General features: G+C 48.1%; 1 protein-coding gene across 7 annotated transcripts in view; it reads left to right on the forward strand.

Annotated features, from left to right (window-relative positions):
* LOC142558245 (EGF domain-specific O-linked N-acetylglucosamine transferase-like) overlaps nt 1-25693 on the forward strand; it is a 283563-nt gene that overhangs the window by 104042 nt on the left and 153828 nt on the right. For all 7 annotated transcript variants that reach the window (XR_012822996.1, XM_075670398.1, XM_075670401.1 and 4 more), the window contains exon 8: nt 3936-4039. Coding sequence is in view for 6 of the 7 variants with exons in the window: in XM_075670398.1 (XP_075526513.1) it covers nt 3936-4039 (104 nt within the window). In the remaining variant the exon portion in view is untranslated. The remainder of the gene's footprint in view (nt 1-3935; nt 4040-25693) is intronic.

Here is a 25693-nt window from a genome sequence, read left to right on the forward strand (position 1 = left end):
TGCCGTGATGAAGGCGGACTTTTCACGATCTCTCTCGTCGACTTCTATTTGCCAGTAGCCAGACTTAAGATCCGTTGACGAGAAGTATTTAGTGTTGCAGAGCCGATCCAATGCGTCGTCTATCTGTGGGAAGGGGTATACGTCCTTCTTAGTGATCTTGTTCAGTCGGCGATAATTGACGCAGAAACGTAGGCTTCCGCCCTTTTTCTTCACCAAGACAACGGGAGATGCCCATGGGCTTTTCGACGGCTGGATGATGTCGTCGCACAGCATTTCATTGAATTGTTGTCTTATAGTTTCACGTTCTCGCGTCGAAACTTGGAAAGGGCTCTGACGGAGTGGTCAAGCACACTCTTCTGTTATTATGTGGTGCTTTGCGACGGGTGTTTGTCAAATCCTCGATGATGTTGAAAATCAGTAGTGTTGTTGGAGCAAAAGTATCGTTGGAGCAGACTTTTGAGCTGGTGCTGCTTAATCATGGGGAAACTTGGATTTATGTCGAAGTCTGGTTCGGGAACTACGGTCGTCGGGATAGATGCAGCAGAATGCAAGAGGACAAACGCTCTGCTGGTCTCCAGAATTTCCTCTATGTGTGCCATCGTCGTGCCCTTGTTGATGTGCTTGAACTTTTGGCTGCAGTTTGTCACCAACACTTTCGTTTTTCCTCCGTGCAGTCGAGCGATCTCTCTTGCGACGCAAATTGTATGGTCGAGCAGTAGACGTTGGTCACCCTCGATAACGCCTTCTACCTCTGCAGGTGCTTTGGTGCTGACAGAAATGACAATGCTGGAGCGGGGCGGGATGCTGACCTGATCTTCGAGCACACTCAAGGCATGGTGACTATGACAGCTCTCCAACGGTATCGCTTGATCTTCCAACAGCGTTATCGACTTCGACTTCAGGTCAATGATTGCACTGTGTTGGTTCAGGAAGTCCATGCCAAGAATGACGTCTCGTGAATATGGTTGGAGGATAACGAAGCGTAGATCCGGTCTTGAACTGTAATTCTTGCGGTGCAGATTCCAATCGGCATTATTCGGTGTCCTCCAGCAGTCCAAATTTGAGGGCCTTCCTATGCAGTCTTAACCTTCTTCAACTGGGTGACAGTGGGTCCGCTCATGACAGAGTAGCCAGGTCCTGTATTCACTAAAGTGGTGACTCCGTGGCTGTCGAGAAGCACGCCAAGATCGGTGGTTCTTTGTCTTGCGTTGCAATTAGGTCTTGGCGTCGGATCATGGCTGTGTCACACTGACCTGTGGCTTCTACATCGTGTCGTCAGGTCATTGGTCGGTGCATTCTTTGCTTTCAGGCTTTGTCTTGATGGGAGCGTGTCATTGTTATGTCATTTAGATAGTGTCTTTGGTGGTGGCGGAGGATCTTTGTTATTTCGACAAACAACTGCACCTCCATCGGTTGGTGCTTTTTGTTTTCCAGACGGAGCAGCCACGGGCTGGGGCAGTGTACCATTGGTGACAGGTAGTGGCCTGGTGATGGTGAATGGGAGGGTCGTCGAGGGCTCCACTGAGTGGTGGCCAGGTAATCGGCGATGTCATGTGGGCGTTCACCTTGCTGTGGGCGCGATGCATTGACGGCGAACGCTCGCAATCCCATCTCACAGTAAGGACACCGGCGGTAAATGTGACTTGCTTCCCTGCAATGGTAGTAAAGCGGGCGGTGGTCAGGGGTGCCCCAAATGTCCGTCTTCTTTGTGTAGCTGCGCTGGGCGAAAGGTGGGCATACTGGCGGCGGCTGCGGTGGACGTCAGAATTGCGGCGTTACAGGGCCCTGGTGCGGTCGCGGAGGGGGACCTTGACAGCGGGTGACGGCAGCATAGGTCATCTCTTCCAGCTGGGGCTGCGGCGATTATGGTTGCACCTCAGGAATTCGAAGCGATCGCTGAACCCCTTCTTTAACAATTTCGGCGATTGAGGCCACTTGAGGCTGCGACCTTGGCTACAACTTCTGCAGCTCTACCCATACAACCGCTCTGATAGTCCTGCGCAGATCGTCAGTGGCCAGTGATTGAACTCCGGCGTAGTTTGTAGAGTTTGTGCGGTGGTTGAATTGCCGGTTCCGCATTTCGAGTGTCTTCTCGATGTTGGTGGCCTCGCGAGGAAACTCTTCGACTGTCTTCGGTGGGCTTCGTATCATTCTGCCGAAAAGTTCTTCCTTCACACCACGCATGAGTAGGCAGAGTTTCTTCTCCTCAGGCATATCCGGGTCAGCATGGTGGAACAGAGGGTCCATTTCTTCCATAAAGATGGCAACGTTCTCGTTAGGTAGCTGCACTCGGGCTTCCAGCATAGCTTCAACCCTTTCCTTGCTCATGACGCTCGTAACGGGGCGCAGGAAGCCGCTACGGAACAGGTCCCATGTTGTCAGGGTCGACTCCCGGTTCTCAAACCAGGTTCTGGCGGCATCTTCTAAGGTGAAGTATACATGCTGCAGCTTGCAGTCAAAGTCCCAGTTGTTGAAAGTCGCAATTCGTTCGTAGGTCTCCAGCCAGGATTCCGGGTCTTCAGTCACTGATCCATGGAAGGTCTGTGGGTCCCGAGGTTGTTGCAGAATAATGGGGGACACTGGGGCAGCCATTGGGGTTGTCTTGGCCAGGATCTTCTTGATTGTCTCAGGTAGAAGTCCATGTTTCGGGGGTAGCTGCTGCAGTCGGCAGCTTGCTCGATGATCCGAGACGACATTCGTTTTGTCTTTGCGGTCCGGGCTTGGATAACGGCTTGTCGAGGGCGTCCGGCACATGAACGAACTAGCACCTCCACCAGATGTCACGTGGTAGTGACGGCGAAGAAAGCAGCAAAACTGTGAATGGCGGAACTAGTGTTTTATTGGGCGAACCTGTGCCCTCAAGAATAAGCTACACTCAAAGCACAATGATAGCGGAAAACACAGTCGGCGATCGTCGAAAATCCATTCAGCAGGCCAAGCGCGTTGGCTCCCACACATCAGTCGCCGAACGGTCCAAAGCAACCGCCGGGACCTGCGTGCCTTCACAAAGTTCCATACCATTAGCGTCCCGCATACATGCAATCAGATTACACAAGGTTCGGTGGCAGACAGCAGATGGAACCATCAATAACATTCCAGAAACTTCAGGCACATGCAGGGGCATCCTCCGAGGTGCGATAGAATTTGTTAGGCGGTTACAAGTGGTCACGCAGAAAAGATAAACAAGTACACGTGTCAATATGCAGCTTCATGTTGTGTTGCAATAGTGTTTGTTGAACTGCAACATGTAGAAGCTGATTTTCTGCAGGCATTTAACAGGGGCCAACAACCCCGTCAGGACATGCTCACTTTCAGCCTCAGCGTGTTCTTAGACCTGCTCTAAAAACGGAATAACAAGAAAAAGAAAAGACGTTGGTGCAATATAAAAATTAGCGTATGCCACTGATTAGCAGCTGGTTTCAGTCATTAACCCACCGCGGTGGCTTAGCATGTTGCGTTGGTGTTGTGCTGCTTAGTGCAAGGTCACGGGATCAAATACCAGCCGCATTTGGATGAGGGTGAAATGCAAAAATGGCCATGTCCCGTGCGTTGGGGGCACGTTAAAAATCCCCTGGTGGCCAAAATTAATCCAAAGTCCTCTATTACGGCGTGCCTCATAATCAGATTGTGATTTTGGCACGTAAAACCCCAAAATTCAATTCATAATTCAATTGGTTTCAGTGACTAGCTTGCTGATGCCTTTTCTGCATTTCTTTTTTCATTATTCATTTGTGTGCAGTAATGACAAAAAAAAAAGGAGCTTGCTTTTTTGTTGCCGGTATAGTGTTCTTTTCAAGCTGTCCAACCTAATGTTGCTTTAGTGCTTGTAATTGTGTAAGGGTACTTTTTCCTGTGGCATCTTTACATTCTCATTTCCCTTTGAATGTTTGCTGTTATACAATGTTTTAATTTGCACTCGTCCATTTTGTTTCTAGCTGTGAACATGTACCACCACTTCTGCGACTTCCTCAACCTCTACCTGACCATGCACTTCAACAATAGCCTCGCTGGTGATTTCGACATCCTCATCTGGGACACGGTGAGGCTAACCTGATGCAATAGGACATTTATTTATGTATTTATTTATTTATTTATCTATTTATTTTCATAGTCTTGGGGCCTGAAGACATCACAGAGAGGAGGGGAGTTACAAAATATCAGTAACAGCATTTTTTAAGGTGGCTCCGACAGTGATGGTAGCAGTGGAAGAAGGAGGCTGGTTTAATTCAATGCTGGTCCAGAGGATGAAAGAATCATAATGCGTGGTAGGGCGACTTGTGGCAACACTCACTTCGAAGTGATATTACTGCGAGAAGAAATATGGTTTGGTTGAAGCAGTAGTTCATCTTTTAAACATGAATTGGTGTGACAAAGCTTGTGAAACAGGCATAAGCTGGAACATTTATGGTGTGATGGCAGGACAGACAAGTCAGCAGTATGGCGAAAATTAAATTGTACGAAGTAGGCAGCTAAGTTTCGCACTGCTTCCAATGTGCTCATTAAAGTGACATTATTGGGATCCTACGAAGAAGATGTGCACTCTAGTTAAAACAATTGCTGATAATTATGAAGTTGCTATAATTGTTATTTTTGCCAAGCCTTCATAAGCTATGCTTCTTTAGAGTTGACATTGGGAAGCTTTTGCAGCTCCTGTTTAACAATAACTGCTCTAAAATTACTGGCTAAGCTATCAAGTTCACTTTATTTTTCCGGTCATTGGTGGCAATATTTTTTTTCCACTTGTGAATGTTTAGGTGCTGAACAAATACGTAATTTAATATCTGTGGAACATCACACTCTTTTCTGTGGCATTCAGTTGTTCAGACATTCCATGCTTTGTGTAAGGTACAGCCAGGCTATTTGAGTCATCCAGCAAGCACTTCTTTGGTAGATGACTGTTATAACTTTCACTGAGCCCATCTGTGGTTTCTCAAAGCTGTTGAGTATTGTTCATCAGGAATTTCTTGAATGAGTGTGGATGCAAGTTCTCATGGCTATATAATTAAATTGTACCTTACATCTCTTAGTATTAAGAGTATTGCATTCTCAAAATTTGGAGCATGCTTAAGCTTCACCTTTAAGAGTGGAATGCAATAGCATTCAAAGACCCCTGAGTGCTTTTCATGCTTCCCGGCAACTGCAGCTTTTGTGACTGTAACGTTTACCAGGAAACGCTGGTGGTGAACACTGTGCATAAAGGCAAGCTTTCTGGTAGAAATGCGGCCTCTTGCATTGGCTGATCTCCTGTTATTGTTTTGCACTTTTACTATTTCATTCTCAGAAAAGCTAACATAAAAGGTATGCGCTGTTGTTCTTTTTTTTTTCTATTACATTTGTTTGTGGGCTGCCGTTCTCAAAATTTCGAGGAATAACTTTGTAAGGAATGAAAAACAAGGTATGAGCAAATTTGGTGGTAGAAGAGTAGTGGTTGGGTATGCGTAGTTCAAAATTTGTTTCAAATTCTTTTTGCTGAAGCGATGTCCGACGCTTTTCTGTAACATGGGGCCCTTAACGCTATTGTGTTAATACATGGCTGGCGAGAAGCACCTAGGCAATGCTTGATTTCAGTTTAAAGTTCTGCAAATCAAAGCTAAGTGAGAATGCCTAACATCTCAAAGTTGCTGTCAATGTTACAATGCCACATAAAATACATCTGATGGTGTGTGCACCACTGACTCTAAGCAGAATTTATGGCTGATGTAGTTAAACCTCGATATAATAAACTGATGTCAGATATAATAAAATGAAACTAAATTTGGTTGCCTATACCTTATTTCAATGAGCGTTCCCCTTCTATAATGAAACTGGAAACGTGGAATCCGGCTAACATTTTTGTTTGCCCATAGCCAAAATACTACGCAAGCCAGCAGCAGAAAGGCAAAATGCCTGCAAAGATAACTCTGAATGCGTTCCTCTGTAGGCTGAGGCTATCAACGCAAGGAATATGTTTTGGTGACTGACACAATAAATAGACAGCAGACTGAGCATGTCTAGTGCAAAAGCTTGGGTAGGCCTGGATTGGTTTGTGGTACAGCAGTAGCTAGTCATGGCTGTTTGTGGAAATCGCTCAGAAATTGCTCCAAAACTGTTGCGTCATACTTGGCAGGCAACGCTGCAGAGGCTAGCAAGGCTTCTTGCAGTACATGTGCTCGCACCAAGCAATGGTTTTGCATTTTTTGCCAGCAATTATGAAGCTCATCTTTATTTAGACATTTTCACACTCAGTAGTAAGCAGTGTAAATGAAAACAAGAAACTTTAATCTTTAAAGATGAACAAACTGTGTTATGCTGCTGTTAATAACTTGTCTTAAATTATTGTGCTTTTCGTTGTTTTTCTTGTCGGGTATTTCACTCGTTGCTGCAACACTAAGGCAGGCTCTTGCAAGCAACTGTGAGCACAAAAATTGACCACGAAGCATGCAGAGGGATACATTTTTGATTGCTGAACTTCCTGTGTAGCTTCCACAGCGTTGCATGCCAAGTTTGAAAGGGTGTGCACCCTCTTCTTGCCTTGAGATAACCTTCCCAGCCACTTCTCATGTAAAACTTCTCCAGTGCTATTCCTTGTGGAAAGTCCAGGCGAAACAGGCGCAGCGCCATCTGTGGGCCATTTCCTCACCATGAACGCTCAGTCGGTGCTGCGACATGGCGACAACTTCCTGGAGGTCACGATCGGGGAAATCAAATCAGTTGCTTATTTTTGTATTATTATTATCATTATTATTCCAAAATACCCCCAAAGGCCCTCATTATGAGAGTATTACATGAGGGGAGGGGGGGGCGATCACAGGCACTGGTCACAGTTTGTACATACTAAAAACGAGAGAATGTAACAAAAGTAATAATACAGTGAAGCATAAATAATATGCAAGATAATTAAGTCACAATTATTACAGAGAAAACATTAGTACATATTAGGAGAACATAAGGCAACTGCAATGAAAAACACCAAAAAACATCAAAAACACTCTAAAAGTAAAAAAAAAAAGAATAAATATAAGATTAGTCGACAAGTCGTGAGCGAATGAAATGTTGAAACTTAGTCAAGTCCGGTATGTTAGCAGTTTTGCACACGTAGCTCTGTTGCATAGCCCTGACTGCAGATTTTTTTTTTGCATTAATGTAGTTTATTTCTTTATAGGGAATATTAGATAATGAAAAAATTTTGCTCCATATGGAATTTTGTCATATCGAGGTATGACAGCAACAGCTTGAACCTGAACTGGCAAAGTCAAATGGAAGGTTCGAAGATTATGATGCTCAAAACGATATTGTTTATTAGCATTAAATAACAAAGGTGTTCATTAAAAAGGAAAGAAAAAGGAGGCTACATAATTACGTCTAAGCAACCCAAGTATTAAATCTTGCTTATTTATAGGCACAGCAGCAAGCCATCGTAGATGGCCTTTCGGTGGGCAAGGATTCCTGTGGAATGAAGATGTAATTTATTTTATTTATTTATGTATATTACCTCAAGGGGCATCACATGAGTGGTTGGTACAGTCAAAGTGAAAACAGTGACAATTGTGGGCACAGTAGATACATAGTAAATTTCTATGATTTATCCACAATGCTCACAGTTTCTGCGATGGCAGATTTGAAGCCAGCAGGGTCAGTGAACGTAACAGTATGGCTCGCAAGGCAATCCCAGTCATGTGCAGTACGTATAAAAAAGGACTGTTGGAATGTTGTGGTATGCACATGTGGATGGACGACACTGTGAACAGGTGCTACGAGATTGTTGTCTGGCTGCAGTGGATGAAGAAATGTGTGATAAAGATTTAGTCTAGAAATTCTGCAGTGATCGGTCAGGGCGGGTGATTGGCTACACTATTCCGCCCGAAGCTCGAATACGCATTGACAATATGCGGTCGTGGTCAGACATACATCATCAACAACATTGAATCTGTTAAAAACCGAGCAGCTCGCTTCATTTTTTTCAACTATTCATCTTACAGTATCATTTCCTTATTAAAAGCATGTGCTGGCTTACAAGCGCTGTGCCTTCGTTGAAAGCCAGTGCACCTTTTCCTGCTTCACAAGCTTTATCATCATACTTCACAGCGATTCTTTTCAGTCACTGTCTGTCATCTTTCTACGCCAAGATAACCATTTCAAAATCAAGTGCATAGCGTGCCAACCGTTACGATATGCATGCTCTTTTATATGCTGCACCATCATTGAATGCAACAACTTTCTTTCTGATATTGCCACTGAACCTGACCCTGTAAAATTTCATGACATTTCCTTTTTACTGGTTTTTGTTTGTTTATTGTAAGTCACAATTAAATACTTGTACATATCAGTGTTGTAGTCTATGTGAGCGTGAATATTTTCACAAAACAGTCAATCCCGGATATATCGAATTATTGCCTATATCGAACAGTTGAAAAATCCCCTTAGGAATCCCATGCAAAAGTGTAGCGCTATTGTTCACGTATGTAGAACTCCTGTGCACCGGCATATTGTCATGTAGGTGACTGTGAGCTACCTGGCACGCAGCCAGACAAAGGGACACTGCGTCGGCAGTAGACTTAAAAAGAGTTTAATGGGCAAACTTGTGCCTTAAATCAAGCGAACATGTTGTTGACGGCGAAAGCAGCAAGCGCATCTGGGGCGCTCATTGGACTGAGACAGCGCAAGCGGTGGTCCCGTATTTATACATTTCACGTCCATGATCGAAACGCGTCAAGCAACGCCGCTTGCGTTGCAGCGACGCCGGTCGCGTCACAGCGATGCGAGCTGCGTCGCTCACGTTGCTACAAGCCTAAATAAATGCATGTGGCATTACCCCCCCTTGTGAAAAAGCATCACCCTGCCCTCACGCAGATGGGCGACACCGCGTGCGATGCAAATTTGGCGATCTAGAAGCAGCTGCAAGTTCGCTTCGACAATCACATCGCCGCTTGAGAATGCGTCTGTTTTCACGAGTGCCATGACGCTAACATTTGGCGGGAGGCTCACTTGATCATCGAGGATGGTGAACGCGGTGCGATGATAATGATTGCCTTGTATTCTTTCTGACCGTTTTGTCGTCAGTACTATGGTTTTCATCTGCAGGTTGATCACCGCACCATTTTCGTTCAGGAAGTCCATTCCGAGGATTACGTCGTGAGAGCAGTGCTGTAGGATGATGAAGTTCACAGGGTAGGTGTGACCGTGAACAGCCACTTGCGCAGTGCATCATCCCATTGAGGTTATGAGGCGGCCTCCTGATGTGCGTATTTGAAGACCCTCCCATACGGTTTTGACTTTCTTGGGTTGTGACAAAAATCGTCCACTAACGACGGAGTACTCGGCCCCGGTGTCGATGAGTGCAACGACAGGATGTCCATCTAGGTTAACTTGTAAGTCAGCACTTGGTGTTCGGGTTCGATGTCGGTCGGTTGGTCACCGACTGTGCGGTCTGCCGCTTCGCACGGTCGCAGCTGCATTGGGTGGAAGCCTCGTGGCAAGGGGCTGCTATGTCCTTCAGCTGCGCCATCAAATTTGTGGTGTCGGGTCGCGGCTTCGTGTTTTGTGGCGTCGCTGTGTGGGTTCACAGCGGCGTAGCATTGGGTCGTGTCGTCATCGGGTCGCATTGTAGCGGCGGAATGCATCAAGGCATTGGAATTCGTCGTGGTTGTAGGAGGGTTTGTCGGTCTTCGCTTGAGAGCGGCATCACCTCCCGACGTCGCTGGCTTTAGTTTCCCCTACAAGGGCTCGGTGACCTCTCCCTCGCGTACCCTTGGTACGGCGAAGACGAACGGCGTGGATAGGGTGACGGGGATCTGAAGTGACGTGGGGCGGCATCTTCGGTCGCTCGAAGATAGGCCTCCATTTCTCGAGGCCATTGGCCAGGAAGGTGTCGTGGGGCGTCAAGGTTGTACCTGCGGAGGCCCATCTGAAGGTAGGGGCACTCTCATAGAGGTGGCTGGCTTCACCACAGTGAAAACAGCGGTCGTCGATCTGGGGTTCTCCAGATGCCAGTCTTCCTCGTAGGGGTTTGCCGGAACGTGTTTGAAAGGACGGCCTGCTGCGGGCACAACGGTGGCTGGTAGGATTGGCTGCGTTGAGGTGGCGTGTACGTTTCCTGTCGCCAGCTGGTTGGCCTCGCTTGGCTTTGCAGAGTGACGGCTGAAAGTTGAAACGCGTGGCTCCTGGCAAGGTGGCGCATAGGTCGGTGCCGTTTCGGTAGGATCAACTGTGCCCAGCGCTTGCTGTACCTCGTCCCTTACGACGTCGGCGAGCAAGAATATTCGTGGTTGCGCACCCGGTAGCAACTTGCGCAGCTCATCGCGCACGATGGCACAGATGGTATCTCGAAGGGCCGCTGCGGAGGCACTTCGGGAGTCGTCGCAGTCTGACGGAAGAGCGCGTAAGTTGCGGTCATACTGCTTTGCACAAAGCTCGAGCGTCTTCTCAATAGTGGCTGCTTCGCTAATTCATTCGGCGATGGTCCTCGGCGGGCTGCGAATGAGAGCAACGAAAAGTTGCTCCTTGACGGCCCTCATAAGGTACTGAAGCTTCTTGTCTTCAGTCATGTTGGCGTCCGCATGGTGGAAGAGCTTCTTCATTTCTTCCGCAAAGACGGTTACGGACTCGCTTCGATGCTGCTGGCGAGTTTGGAGCAAGGCCTCAGCTCGTTCTTTGCTCAGAATACTTGCGAAAGTTGCAGATAAGCGCCTCTTGAAAGCCTCCCACGTTGTCAAGGACAGCTCCTGGTTCTCGTACCAGGTTCTAGCAGAGTCTTCGAGAGAGAAGAAGACGTTACGAAGTTTGTCTTCGTCAGACCAGTTGTTGAAGGTTGCAACTCGTTCGTAACACTCCAGCCAATCTTGTAAATCCTCGCAAGTGGAACCGCTAAATAGCGCAGGTACTCGCGGCTGCTGGACGACGAGCGGTGCAGGTGTGGTGGCGGCTTGCATTGATGACTTCGAGCGGTGGTTCACACGGCAACCAGTTGCAGGTAGTGGTCCCAATTCAGCTGGCAGTCCTTGTAGTCGGCAGCTGATCCGGGTTTCTTCCTTCTTGTCTTCTCTGGAGCTGTCTTCCGTGTGGCCAGCTCCAGATACACTTGGGCTGGTCTCACGGCTCTGAGGGGGTGTCCGAAGCATAAGCATCTCCACCAAGATGTCACGTAGGTGACGGTGAGCTACCTGGCACGCAGCCAGACAGAAAGGGACACTGCTTCGGTGGTAGACTTAAAGAGAGTTTAATGGGCGAACTTGTGCCTTAAATCAAGCGAACAAGTTAGTGACAGCGAAAGCAGCAAGGACGTCTGGGGCGTTCGTCGGACTGAGACAGCGCAAACGGTGTTTATACATTTCGCATCCATGATCGAAACGTGTCAAGTGACGGCGCCTGCGTCGCAGCGACGCCGGTCGCGACACAGCGACGCGAGCTGCGTCGCTCACATCGCTACAAGCCGAAATGAACGCACGTGGCAATATCGATGTATCGAACTCCGTGCTGAGCTGCCCCCCGGCAAGTGCGCTCCTCCCACCAAACCCCACCTCTGCAAGTTCGCTTCTCCCATCGCATCCTACCCCCGCAAGTGCGCTTCTCCTCACGAAGCTCTCGCGATGTTCCCGCGATCACATGCGCGCCGCCCCGCACTCTTAGAAAGGGTCGTGTTGGTAAAAGGCACGTAACGAGGAGCACTTGGAGTGCGATTGGGTGTGAAAGGGAAGCGGAAGGGAGAAACCACGCTGACCGCAGGCGCCCGTTTCCTGTGTTTTGGTTGGCTGACACCGCTGCCGCAATGAGACGATCGAGGTCAGTGCAGCTTGGACTTGTGGTAGTGCGGAGACGCGGAGCTATGCGTCTTTCGATTCGCTTTGTTCCTTTTATTCACGAGGCCAACGAGCAGGCTTGAGACTTGTGTGGTGCAGTGCATTTTTCTTTCTGCTTTTGGCACGTGTTCCGGAGCCATGGTCGCAAAAAAAACGCAAGAATTTGGATTTTTCAACAAAGGCGGACATCATTCGATGGGTGGAGGCTGGCAAGGAAAAGTTGTCGGTCACCGCAGCGTTCGGAATTCCCCGCAATACCCTGAGTACGATCCTCAAGAATAAAGCCGATGTTAAGCTGAAGGCGTGCAAGCTGTAGCGGATCGCGCTGAGGTTGTGGCTGACATCATGGGTGACGAGGACGCAGACTCGAGCAGCGGCAAAGGTTCCGACGAAGACGACCAACCACCATGCACTGCAGCTGAACTTGTATCAGCTTTCAGTGTCATTCACCGCTGTTGTGGCACAATGGAAGGAGCTGGTCTTTCTCATTTGGACACTGTCAGCAAGCTTGAGGACAGCTTAATAAACTTGATGGTGCAGAAGAAAAAGCAAGCAAATGTCACGGATTTTTTCTGCCGAAATAAAGTGCTCTGGTCATCGTGCTGTGTTATTCTTTTTTTTTACGTGCCTTGGAGGCACAGATCAGTAAGTTCCCATTAGTCACGATATCGGGAAACTGCCTTGAGATGTGTGGAGTGGTTAGAGAAGCTTTTGACATGCATATTTTATATTTCGAATTATCGATATATCGAACTATTTCGCGATCCCCTTTGAGTTCGATATATTGGGGATAGACTGTATTATTGCCCTCTTTGCATTCCCCAGTTTTTGTATTTCTTCTTCTTATTTTTTACGCTTATTGTTTCTTACTAGCTGAACTCTGTGAGCATATACTTTGTCCTGTTACTACTACATTGTAATAACTTTTATGTTTGTAGTGCTCCTGCCTGCCCCCCCTGCTTTTGTGTAATACCGTCAACTGAGCACCTTTAAGAGCACTGTGAATACAAAAATAAAGAAAGTTGCAATATTAGTGCCAAGAATATGAAAGTTATAAGAATAATCACCTAATATGAATCTAGCAGCGCGATTCTGGAGTGATTCAAGTGTTTTAATTAACTTTAGTTGGTAAGAGTAATAAATTGCACTTGTGTACTCAAGTTTCAGACGAACAACAGTTTTGTATGCTAACAGCGCAACAGAATTGTTTGTGATACTAGTCACAACTGAGCTCCATAGCGTGGCAAGGCAGCACTGTCACATTGCATACAGTCTGCCGCATGCCTGTTTATTAGCGAGCCGTCAGCCTCCTCGGCTGGCTAAACTCAAGTGCCAGCCTTCCTGCCTAGTGCCGTTTGATATAGGTGGCAGAGTTATCGTACACGACTCCTGTAGGGAGCCAGAGTAGCACATCTGTTTTCCTGATATTGCTCACACCACCATTCGCTGAGCACTGTCACGTGATTAAAAAAAAAGTTCTGGTGGAACTTGTCTCACAACCAATGCAATTAGCATTCAAGCAGTGTTGCAACACTCTATATTGCCGAATTCTTCACTTCCGTGTAGCCAATTTCTGTGTCCCCGCACCTTCTCCATTTCTCGTTGGCTCGGCACTCCTCGCTCAATGGTCCTACTGTGCTCCCTTCACTTTGGTCTCCACACTCGGCTGCCCCCGATGGTGACTTTTTCGCTTCTGGCCTGTTGTTAGTCTGGGCACCTACCACATACTCATTTTGAAGGATTGGCCAAGAATGTTCACACACCCAGTGGCACATGCCCCATCGCACACGCCCAGTGGTCCAAGCGGGCGGGAAAGGGGTCAGCTACCAAAAAGTCTGTGCAGCTCCCCAAAAATGCTAATCGCATTAAAAGCAACCACGCAGTGCAAAAATGCCACCACTGAGGCACCGGTAAAGTTGGCAAAGGCAGCGCCATTACATCACTGCAGTCTGGTACTTTCCATGGTTGAGTGTATAAGCGCGACTGGACGAGGACATAGAAAGAAACAGATACACAGACACAGCGCTTCACTTTCAACTACAGATTTTATTTTCGCACGCATCGATAAATGATGATGCCTATAGTCGCGCTTATACACTCTACCATGGATTCTAACCAACTAGCTCGCCAACGTGTTTTAACCTGGCACTTTCCTTGATGACCAGCGTTCAGATGACTGCTCCTTTCAACAGATGCGCGCCAGCAGAGCCAACATTGTCTACTGATCAGGCTGCCAGATGTAGTGGGAAAACTTGGGAGGCATTTACCAAAGTGCTCCTTGCTGGGACATTTCTGTCGATGTATGCTTCTGGGCCCACGTGGTGCACATTCCCAACGAATGCGCAGCTCACTTTTATTTTTCCTCACAGCTGCCGCTACGTTGCGGATAGTGGTTGCTGGAAGGTGCACATCAGTCTTGCTTTTTAATTTAATTGTATGGTCACCAATACAATACATGCAAGCATATGTGTAAGCACTTTCTGGGGGCCAGCAGTATGACGAAGGAGTCCCATTCTATCCCTGCTAACAGTATATCAATATTTTTTATTGGGAGTTGCAAAAGAAGCCTTCATAAAAACTTCAGTTATCACACATACTACAAAGGTGACAAGAAGAGTCCATTTGTTTAGTCCACAATGCAATGCTTAACATGCATGCTGTGATGGGAAAGGCCACCATTTCTGGCTGCTGTGGTGGTTTCGAGGACCACTTCATGCCAGTAAAGCCTGATGGTGTGCCGTGAGCAGTTGTTATGTTGCCGCCATTACCAGTTGAATTGGTTGTGCTAATGTCATTCAGCAAAATTTCTGCAGAAGTTTGGACGCAGTGCATTACATCGTGACTCCCTGTTAATGATGATGCCTACAGGTTTGTTCATTCTTTTCCTCGTGCGTTGGAAGGAGTGGAGAGGGATATTTCTAGTAGCCATGGCACTAAATGTAGCTTGCAGATTTATTTCATCATCATCATCAGCCTGGTTACGCCCACTGCAGGACAAAAGGCCTCTCCCATACTTCTCCAACTACCCCGGTCATGTACTAATTGTGGCCATGTTGTCCCTGCAAACTTCTTAATGTCATCCGCCCACCTAACTTTCTGCCGCCCCCTGCTACGCTTCCCTTCCCTTGGAATCCAGTCCGTAACCCTTAATGACCATCGGTTATCTTCCCTCCTCATTACATGTCCTCCCCATGTCCATTTCTTTTTCTTGATTGCAACTAAGATGTCAATAACTCGCGTTTGTTCCCTCACCCAATCTGCTCTTTTCTTATCCCTTAACGTTACACCCATCATTCTTCTTTACATAGCTTGTTGCGTCGTCCTCAATTTGACTGACTGAATAAACTTTATTGAAACCAGCAAGAGATGGTGGCTGGGCCTAGGCCTCCCACGTGGGGACGTCGAGGTGTTGCCTCTTCGCCGCCTCGCAGGCCTGCTGGGTCGCCCAGAGTTGGTCGTCAAGGTTGGGGCTACGCAGGGCAGCGTGCCATCTCGACGAGAGGGTCGTGGGGTTAGTGTCGGGGTATTGGTGTGTACAGTCCCAAAGCATGTGTGGAAGTGTGGCTGGCTGTGTCTTGCAGATATGGCACGTGGGATTGGGGTAAATGTCTGGGTAGATCTTGTTATAAAGTTGTAACGAGGGGTAAGTATTGGTTTGTAGCAGGCGGAAAGTTGTAGCCTGCACTCGGGATAGTTTGTTGTGTGGGCCGGGGAAGGTTCTATGCTCTAAGTAGAAGGACTTCACAAGATCATTGTAGCGTGTCAGGCGATCCCTACCGGTGGGGGCAGCCTCCCCTTCTCCTGCGCGGTTAACTAGGCCTCGCGCTAGGGAGTGGGTAACCTCGTTGAGGTTGGGGAGGTGCGGGTGGACGGTGCCTACATGAGCCGGGAACCAGACGAGTGTAACCTGATGGTCGGTTGAGCGGGGCGCTTGTTGCAAGATGCGCAAGGCTTGGTGTGAAATACGGCCGTTGATATGGTTGATAATGGCGGAGCGGATAGTCAGAGATGATGGTATGGCATGTTGGGTCTAGTGTGGCTAGCGCGATGGCCACTTCTTCAGCTTCCTCAGCGTGTGGGGTTACTAGGCTGATAGCATGGTGGAGAGAGCCTTCACGCGTGGTGACGGCTGCAAAGCGGGTACCGTGGGGATATTCGGCGGCGTCGACGAAACTCACACCGTCGTGGCGAGTAAGGGATTTGGTGAGAACCGTGGCACGTGCTGTGCGACGTGCGTGGTTGTATTCGGGGTGCATGTTTCTGGGGATAGGATTGGCGTGAATCCAAGCTCGTATGGTGGAGGGGATCTGGTGCTTATGGCCGTGTTGATGGTGGTAGGCGATACCGTGCGAGGTGAGGATATGGCGACCCGTCGCTGTGAGAGTGAGTTTCTCCAGCTGAGAGCGACGTTGGGCCTCGATGAGCTCGTCCAGTGTGTTGTGGACGCCTAGTTGAAGGAGGAGGCCAGTGCTGGTGCAACCGGGGAGGCCGAGGGCTTGTTTATAGACACCGCGTATAAGGATGTTGATCTTGGTTTGTTCAGCCTTGTACCAGTTTAGATACGCAGCAACGTAGGTGATGTGGCAAATTACGAATGACTGGATTAATCGGAGCAGATTCTCCTCTTTCATACCCCCACGGCGGTTGGAGACCCGCTTCAAAAGTCTCATGGTGTTGGCTGTATTCATCTTGATTTTGGCGAGGGCCATGCCATTCGCTCCGTTCGCCTCTATGAGCAAGCCGAGCACACGGATATTGGTGACGAGGGGTATGGGGCTGCCATCCATGAGATGAAGCGCAATGTCTTCGTAATGGCGTTTAGCGGTGGAGTATTTTGGACGGCGGCCACGGAGAGTAGGCCTGTAGAGAAGGAGTTCGGACTTCGCAGGGGAGCAGCGAAGCCCCGTGCCTTGGATATAGGTCTCGACTGTTTCAATGGCGGATTGTAGTGCCGTTTCTATTTCGCCGTCACTGCCTTTGTGGGCCCAGATGGTTATATCGTCAGCGTATATGGTGTGGGTGACACCGTCCACTTGCTGCAACTCCTTGGCAAGATCGATCATGACAAGATTAAAAAGCATTGGGGAGATAACGGAGCCCTGGGGAGTTCCCGCGCTGCCCAAAGTCTGGCCGTTGGAGCGGAGATCCCCCACCGAAAGGAAGGCCATGCGATTAGACAGAAAGTCTCTGACGTAATTATAAGCGCGCGCACCGATATTAAGGCGTGAGATGCGGTCAAGAATGGTGGAATGAGCTATGCTGTCAAATGCTTTTTCGAGGTCGAGGCCGAGTATACCTTTAGTAGTACGTGTTCTATCTTCTAGTATATGGTGCTTAAGTTGTAGCATGACGTCTTGGGTCGACAGGTGGGCCCTGAAGTCAATGACAGAGTGAGGATACGCTGCAGTGTCTTCCAGATGGGTGTTAATTCGCGTGAGGAAGGCATGCTCCATAACCTTTCCCACACATGAGGTTAGTGAGATGGGGCGAAGATGATCGAGGCTAGAAGGTTTGCCAGGTTTCGGAATAAGGATGACCTTTGCTGTTTTCCAGGCCGGCGGAATGGCACCATTATGCCAGCAGTCATTGATATAATCTGTCAGGTGGGTGACGGAGGCATCATCCAGATTACGGAGGGCTTTGTTAGTGACCCCATCGGGCCCAGGGGCAGAACGGCTGTTTAATTTATGCAGGGCAGCTTGGATCTCAGCGACACTAAAGTCTTCGTCCAGTGGGGGGTTGGGGGCCCCGGTGTAGGAGCCCTGAGATTGCACTGGGCCCACGGGGAGATACTTGTTGGTGAGGTAGTCTAATACTTGGGCGCGGCCCTGTTTCTTCCTTTCTGTATAGAGAAGTTTAGTGAGGCGATCTTGTTGGGAAGAGCGGGTGGCTTGACTATCGAGGAGGTGTTTGAGAAGCTTCCAAGAAGAGGGACAATGAATCTGTCCGTCAGCAGTATTGCACAGTTCAGTCCACTGCTGACGGCTCAGAGTGAGGCAATGGGCTTCGATTTCCTTATTAAGGAGGGCTATTTTAGCGCGGAAGCGCCTGTTGAGACGTTGCCCTTTCCAGCGGGATAGGATGGATGTTTTAGCCGCGAGGAGGTGGGCCAGTCTACTGTCCATGCGCTCGACGGGGGCATCGGTGGTAACGGTGTGCGTGGCTGCATTGGTATCGGAGTGGAGATTTCGGGCCCATGCATCAATGTCCGCTATGCGTTCCGCGTGCTGGTCAGCGGATCGATGCTTGCGAAATGCATCCCAGTCAACCCAAGTGAACTCACGGGGTTTGGCAGTAACTGCAGCTATCCGAGGGATAAGTATGGCAATGATGCAATGGTCACTACCCAGATCATGTTGTGTGTTGCTCCATTGGGCGTTGGTGACGTTTCTTGGTAAATGTCAGGTCGGGGGTCGTGTCGCGGGAAGTGGAGCTACCGAGGCGTGTGGGGAACGTGGGGTCTGTAATGAAAGTGAGGCCGAGGTCTTGGGAGTCTTTCCAGAGGTTTTGAGCCGCCGTCGTCGAGTAGCCATATCCCCATACCGTGTGGGGGAGATTGAAGTCTCCACCGATAACGAGGGGGTTGGTGCCAGCTACATTAAGGGCCTTCTTGAAGAGGGTGAGAAAACGGCTTCGAACTTTGGCAGAGGGATGGCTGTACACGTCAAGGAGAAAAATACTATCCTTACGTCTCCTGGTGGGGATAAGTTCAACGAGAAGGTGTTCGATGTTTCGGTCGTGGAGATTGTGTTCGATGGCGGTGATTCTCTTGTGGACGAAAGTGCAGAGGCGGCGAGAAGCATGTGACGGGATGAAAGGTTGGTAACCTGGGAGGGTGACCGAATCGATATGGGTTTCCTGAATCATGATGACGTCCGGTTGCCGGGTGACGGTACGAAGGTGTTGACGGATGACTGGCTGTTTGCGGAGATAGCCTCTGCAGTTCCACTGCCAGATAAGTGTATCTCTCTTAGTGTGGGCCATGATGGGGATTGGGGGATGCCGTCAGGGGCAGTGCTGGGGTTTGGAGGGTAGGAGGAGCGGGCATGGGGAGAACTTGTAGGTGGGTTTCAATGTTTGTGACGCGCTGTGCCAGTGCGAGAATGGCGTGTTGCATGGATTCGACTGCGTTCTGGAGTGTGGTCATCGTGCTTTGAAGTGCGACTAGCATGTCCTTAACCTCTGAGCGCACTTGGCCCGTGGCTTCCTCATGGAGGGCCCGCTCTTTGGGGGCTGGTGTCAGTGGAGCGTCGTGGCTAGAGGAGTGGGACGCTTCGGCAGGTGGTGTAGGAGTGGGTGTCTTGGATTGTTTAAGATCGCGAACCTCTTGCGAGAGCTTGTGAATTAGGTCGTGCATAATGGCATTTTCTTTTTTGAGGTGAGCTATTTCTGCGTTATCATTGGTGTTCGTGGACTGTGGAGAAGGTGTGTTGCGACCCTCTCGCGAGGCGCCCTTTAGGGCTTCTGCGAAGCTCACCTTGTTAGTAGGAGACTTGGCGGGTGGGGCAGAAGTAGATCTGGATCGGGAACGGCACTGTCTCGAACGTGAAGGGGTCCGGGAACAATGTTGCCTCGAGCGTGATGGAGTCCGGGATCTGGAGCGGGGCCTGGAGTTCAAGGGCGGGAAGTCGCTTTCTTGAAGGGTGGCTTGCATTGCAGCTCGGCGTTCCCCAATGCGCTTGCGAATAACGTGGGGTGTCTTGTAGCGAGCCGTACACGATTTGTCCGCTGTAAGATGAGGGCCGCTGCACAGTGAGCATTTGGGGTTACAAGTGGGATCGGGAGGTGGGTTGCGGACTCCGCAACCTCTGCAGATCTTGTTATTTGGAAAAGGGCAGACATCCATGCAGTGTCCGAGGCGGCCACATTGGTAGCAAATTTCTATTTGCTTGCGGAATAATGAGCATGGGATTAAGGTAGCTCCGTAATGGACCAGATATGGCACGTCGGGGCCACTGAAGGCGATAACAACAGTGGTTGTCGTTCCAATGCGTTTTGCGGCTAGTGCGAGGGGGTTGCGAGTATTGACGATATTGGCGTTGACTTGCTGTGGGGTATCAGAGAGGGGGATTCCGCGGATGACTCCCTTCGTGGTGTCCTCGGCGGCCGTCTCATACGCGTTAACATCGTGCGTGACTCCATTGACTTGAATGGATTTTATGCAGACATACCGGTTGGCGTTCTGCAGACTTGGCGTACTGACAACGACAATGTTTTGTTGGGTGTTGGGGCACACAGTGTCTTGTTGAATATCAGCTGGGCTGAGCTGTGCGGCTTGGAGAACGGCTGTAGTCACGGTAGGACTACCAATTTTGGCGATGTTGAGGGCTCCCTTGGGGCGAATGATAATCTTGATTTGGTTGGAAGGTAGCGGAGGCATGCGTCCAGCCTTGAGAACTTGTGCTTTGACTGGTGGCCTGGTCTTGGAATGAGAACGAGTGCGTGAGGTTTGGGTGGAGTCAGTTTGGGGTGAAGAGTCGTCCCTCAGCTTCGCCGGTTGGCGAAGGCGAGTTGTTCGCCAGCCCGTCTCGGCGGCCACTTCGAGGTCCATGCCCGTTGCTGGGGCAGAGAAACTTGATCGGTGATACGTAGCTCGCTCGAGTGCGCGCCGCACATCCGGCGCCCGGCGTGCACGCGCGGGGGCGGCGTAGGCGATTCACAAAAACGTTTGCAGCACAGGAAAATGTCCGTAGCACAGGGAAATGGAGTATCCCACCTGAATATGAGGCGTCTACGGAGTCCTGGTATCTTCACGGATCGACTGGTGTAAAAATGAGGCCACAATTCGCAAGAAAATGCTGCAAAATCATTCACGAACACGGAGCAGAAAAATTATGAAACGCATTACCATGGCACATACCCACAACCGTCCTCAATTTAAGTAGAACCCTTTTTGTAAGCCTCCAGGTTTCTGCCCTGTACGTGAGTACTGGTAAGACACAGCTATTATACACTTTTCTATTAAGGAATAATGGCAGCCTGCTGTTCATGATCTGAGAATGCCTACCAAACGCACCCTAGCCCATTCTTATTCTTCTAATTATTTCAGTCTCATGATCCGAATCCGCGGTCACTCCCTGTCCTAAGTAGATGTATTCCCTTACCACTTCCAGTGCCTCGCTACCTATTGTAAATTGCTGTTCTCTTCCGAGACTGTTAAACATTACTTTAGTTTTCTGCAGATTAATTTTTAGACCCACCCTTCTGCTTTGCCTCTCCAGGTCAGTGAGCATGCATTGCAGTTGGTCCCTTGAGTTCCTAATCAAGGCAATATCATCAGCGAATCGCCAGTTACTGAGGTATTCTCCATTTACTCTTATCCCCAATTCTTCCCTATCCAGGTCTCTGAATGCCTCCTGTAAACACACGGTGCGTAGCATTGGAGAGATCATATCTCCCGGCCTGACGCCCTTCTTTATTGGGATTTTGTTGCTTCCTTTATGGAGGACTACGGTGGCTGTGGAGCCGCTATAGATACCTTTCAGCATTTTTACATACGGCTCGTCTACACCCTGATTCCGTAATGCCTCCATGACTGCTGAGATTTCGACTGAATCAAACGCTTTCTCTTAATCGATGAAAGCTACATATATAAGGGTTGGTTATATTCTGCACATTTCTCTATCACCTGATTGATGGTGTGAATATGGTCTAGTGTTGAGTAGCCTTTCCGGAATCCTGCCTGGTCCTTTGGTTGACAGAAGTCTAAGGTGTTCCTGATTCTATTTGCATTTACCTTAGTAACTACTTTGTAGGCAACGGACAGTTAAGCTGATCGGTCTACAATTTTTCAAGTCTTTGGCATCCTCTTTCTTATGGATTAGGATTATGTTAGCGTTCTTCCAAGATTCCAGTACACTCAAAGTCATGTCAGTCAGGCATATACAGAATGGCCAGTTTTTCTAGAACAATCTGCCCACCACCCTTCAACAAATCTGCTGTTACCTGATCCTCCCCAGCTGCCTTCCCCCTTTGCATAGCTCCCAAGGCTTTCTTTACTTCTTCCGCCGTTACTTGTGGGATTTCAAATCTCTCTAGACTATTATCTCTTCCATTATCGTCGTGGGTGTCACTGGTACTGTATAAATCTCTATAGAACTCCTCAGCCACTTGAACGATCTCATCCACATTAGCAAGGATATTGCCGGCTTTGTCTCTTAACGCATACATCTGATTCTTGCCTATTCCTAGTTTCTTCTTCACTGCTTTTAGGTGTCCTCCATTCCTGAGAGCATGTTCAATTCTATCCATATTATACTTCCTTATGCCAGCTGTCTTACGCTTGTTGATTAACTTGGAAAGTTCTGCCAGTTCTATTCTAGCTGTAGGGTTAGAGGCTTTCATACATTGGCGTTTCTTGATCACATGTTTCGTCTCGTGCAATAGCTTACTGGTATCCTGTGTAATGATGTTACCACCGACTTCTATTGCACATTCTTTAATGATGTCCATAAGATTGTCATTCATATCTTCAACACTAAGGTCCTCTTCCTGAGTTAAGGCGGAATACCTGTTCTGTAGCTTGATCCAGAATTCCTCTATTTTCTCTCTTACCGCTAACTCATTGATTGGCTTCTTATGTACCAGTTTCTTTCATTCCCTCCTCATGTCTAGGCTAATTCGAGTTCTTACCACCCTATGGTCACTGCAGCGCACCTTGCCGAACACGTCCACATCTTGTATGATGCCAGGGTTAGCGCAGAGTATGAAGTCTATTTCATTTCTAGTCTCACTATTTGGGCTCCTCCACGTCCACTTTCGGCTATCTCGCTTGCGGAAGAAGGTATTCATTATCCGCATATTATTCTATTCTGCAAACTCTACTAATAACTGTCCCCTGCTATTCCTAGAGCCTATGCCATATTCCCCCACTTACTTGTCTCCAGCCTGTTTCTTGCCTACCCTGGCATTGAAGTCACCCGTCAGTATAGTGTATTTTGTTTTGATTTTACCCATCGCCAATTCCACGTCTTCATAGTAGAAGCCTTCGACTTCCTGGTCATCATGACTGGATGTAGGGGCGTATACCTGTACGGCCTTCAATTTGTACTTCTTATTAAGGTTCATAACAAGACCTGCCACCCTCTCGTTAATGCTATAGAATTCCTGTACGTTACCAGCTATATTCTTATTAATCAGGAATCCGACTCCTAGTTCTCGTCTCTCCGCCAAGCCCCGGTAGCGCAGGACGTGCCCGCTTTTCAGCACTGTACATGCTTCTTTCGTCCTCCTGACTTCACTGAGCCCTATTATATCCCATTTACTGCCCTCTAATTCCTCCAATAGCACTGCTAGACTCACCTCACTAAATAACGTTCTAGCGTTAAACATTGCTAAGTTCAGATTCCAATGGCGGCCTGTCAGAATCCAGGGATTCTTAGCACCCTCTGCGGCGTCGCAGTTCTGACTGCCGCCGTGGCCAGTTTCTTCGCAGCTGCTGGGGACTGAGGGCCGGGGTTTGATTGGTGTGTTGATATAGGAGGTTGTGGTCGAGTACTGCACCAGGGTGGCCAATCCTGCTCTGGTGAGGGAGTGCGTTACCGGTTCTGGTCACCGGGATCAGGCCGCATTCCAGGCCTGTTTATGCAATTTTATCAACATGCGTTGTTTCTTTTTTTTAATCCAGTGGAAAATTGCGTGGCACCGTGATTCGAACCACGGTCCTCTTGCACGCGAGGCGGATGTTCTACCTCTATGCCACTGCTGCAATGATTTATTTACTTATTGTTTATTTATTGATTGGTACTGCTAGCCCAAACGCTGATACAGGGTGGAGTAATAGTAAAATAAGCTTTACAAATTGCTACCGACACGAATGCTACACAAATCAGACAAAAAAAAAATGCAGCGTGTCTGAATAAGCAATGCCAATTTGACAAAAGAATATCCTTAGATATATTGATGTGAGGATTCCACTACAAACTCGAAACACCACAAGAAACAACAGCTACGCCATACAAAACTACATTTTGAACATCATATGCAGGAACTTTGTCAACATTACTTCACTTCACTTTTATTTGCTTCAAGACCCCTCAATGGGGGTATTACATAAGGGGTGGGGTTTACAAATGTTGTTTATTCTAATTAGTGGCCACATGAGTTCAATGAAGAATATTAGTATTAAGCTTATCAACAAACGTCGATGAACAGGTGACTTCGGGTATGTGACGGGGCAGGCCGTTCCAATCGGTTGATGGTCGGCAAAAGAAGGATGCAGAGAAGGTTGTAGTATGGCTGCGTGGAAGGGTTACTTGCAAGGAATGCCCTGTACGTACGTAGGGAATGGCGAGGGGGTGGGGCCAACACATATGGTGCATGATGGAGCGAACTGTAATAAAACTTATGAAAGAGGATTAACGAATTAATGTGACACCGGGATGATAGCGTGTTTAAGCGGATTGTGCCTTTAGTAGTGATATGCTAGTGTTGTAAGAATACGAAGAATGAATGAATCTTGCCGCACAATTCTGAATTCTTTCAAATGCATTGATAAGGTAAGTTTGATGTGGTGACCAGATGGGGGATTCAATTTTCGGACCTACGAGCACCTTGAATGCTAGTAGTTTGACATGTTGCGGTGCATGGCGCAGATGACGTTTTAGGCATCCCAGTGTTTGGTTAGCGGAGGCAATAATGCGTGTTACTTGAGTAGACCAGTCTAAGTCGTATGAAAGGGTGACGCGGAGGTATTTAAATGTGTCCACTATTCTAAGGTAGTATTAGTAATATTATACGGTGAGTCTAAGGGCTGGTGGCAGCGAGTGAAGCACATTACTTTACATTTATTGGGGTTAAGGTGCATTAACCAGTCATTGCACCAGTCTTGCACTTTGTTAAGGTCATTATGCGGTAGATGACACAGTCGTCGGCGAACATATGGATTTGAGAGGAAACATTAAGAGGAAGGTATAAACAAGAAAAAGTAGGGGTCCTAGAATGCTACCTTGTGGGACGTCAAATGTTACAGGGAGGGCCAAGGAGGTGCGATTATTGACATGCACTGACTGTGATCGGTTAGTGAGAAATTCAGTAACCCAATTTAAGATGTCAGGGTGCAGGTTCATCTGGGAGAGCTTGAGTATTAGGTGTTGGTGACGTAATTTATCAAGTGCTTTAGAATAATCCAGTAAAATGGCATCGATTTGGCTGTTACTATCGAAATTTAGAACGACAGAAAGCTGAGCTAGTTGGTAAAGATTCATTATACAAAAAAGAGGTGAGGCGTGCAGATAGGACACAAGATGTTATGGTAGAGGCATCGCATATCTATAATGGTGGAAGTGCATGCGTGAGTCAGCCTTCGATTACTTTACATAAGGAAGAGATTAAGTAGACCAGCACATGTACCCGACTGACGTATGGTGATACCATTCCTGAGAATGCACAGATGAGTTTTGTGTCTTCTTTCTTTTTTCTCAGTGCTCCCTTCAGTTGATAGTCGGCGTTCGTGCTTTCCACTTCTCTACTCTTGTGTCCTGTCTGCACGCCTCACCTCTTTTTTGCATAATAAGCATCGAAATTAACGTGTAAGTCATGGACGAACATAGCAAGTTGGGTTTCACACTAGAGACCCTTAAGGAAACCACGTTGGTATGGGTGAAAGAAGTTGTTAGTGTCAAGGAAGTGCATAATTTGGGTGAAAATGACGTGCGCCATTATCTTGCAGGGTACGCTGGTTAGGGAAATCGATCTGTAGTTAAGAGGCAAGTTTTTATTACCTGATTTGTAGATTGGAACGACCTGCACATTCTTTCAGTTGACAGGGATGCTACAGGAGGATAAAGACTGTGAGAAGATTAATCTAAAGTACGATGTGCAGATGAGTTTAGTATTTTTTAACAGTTTAGAGTTGATGCCATCCACCCCTGATAACGATGAGAGCTTTAGCTTTTCAATTATTGCCGTTATGCCATGTT

The sequence above is a fragment of the Dermacentor variabilis genome, chromosome 9 (genome assembly GCF_050947875.1).
Source record: "Dermacentor variabilis isolate Ectoservices chromosome 9, ASM5094787v1, whole genome shotgun sequence".
Classification (NCBI taxonomy): domain Eukaryota; kingdom Metazoa; phylum Arthropoda; class Arachnida; order Ixodida; family Ixodidae; genus Dermacentor; species Dermacentor variabilis.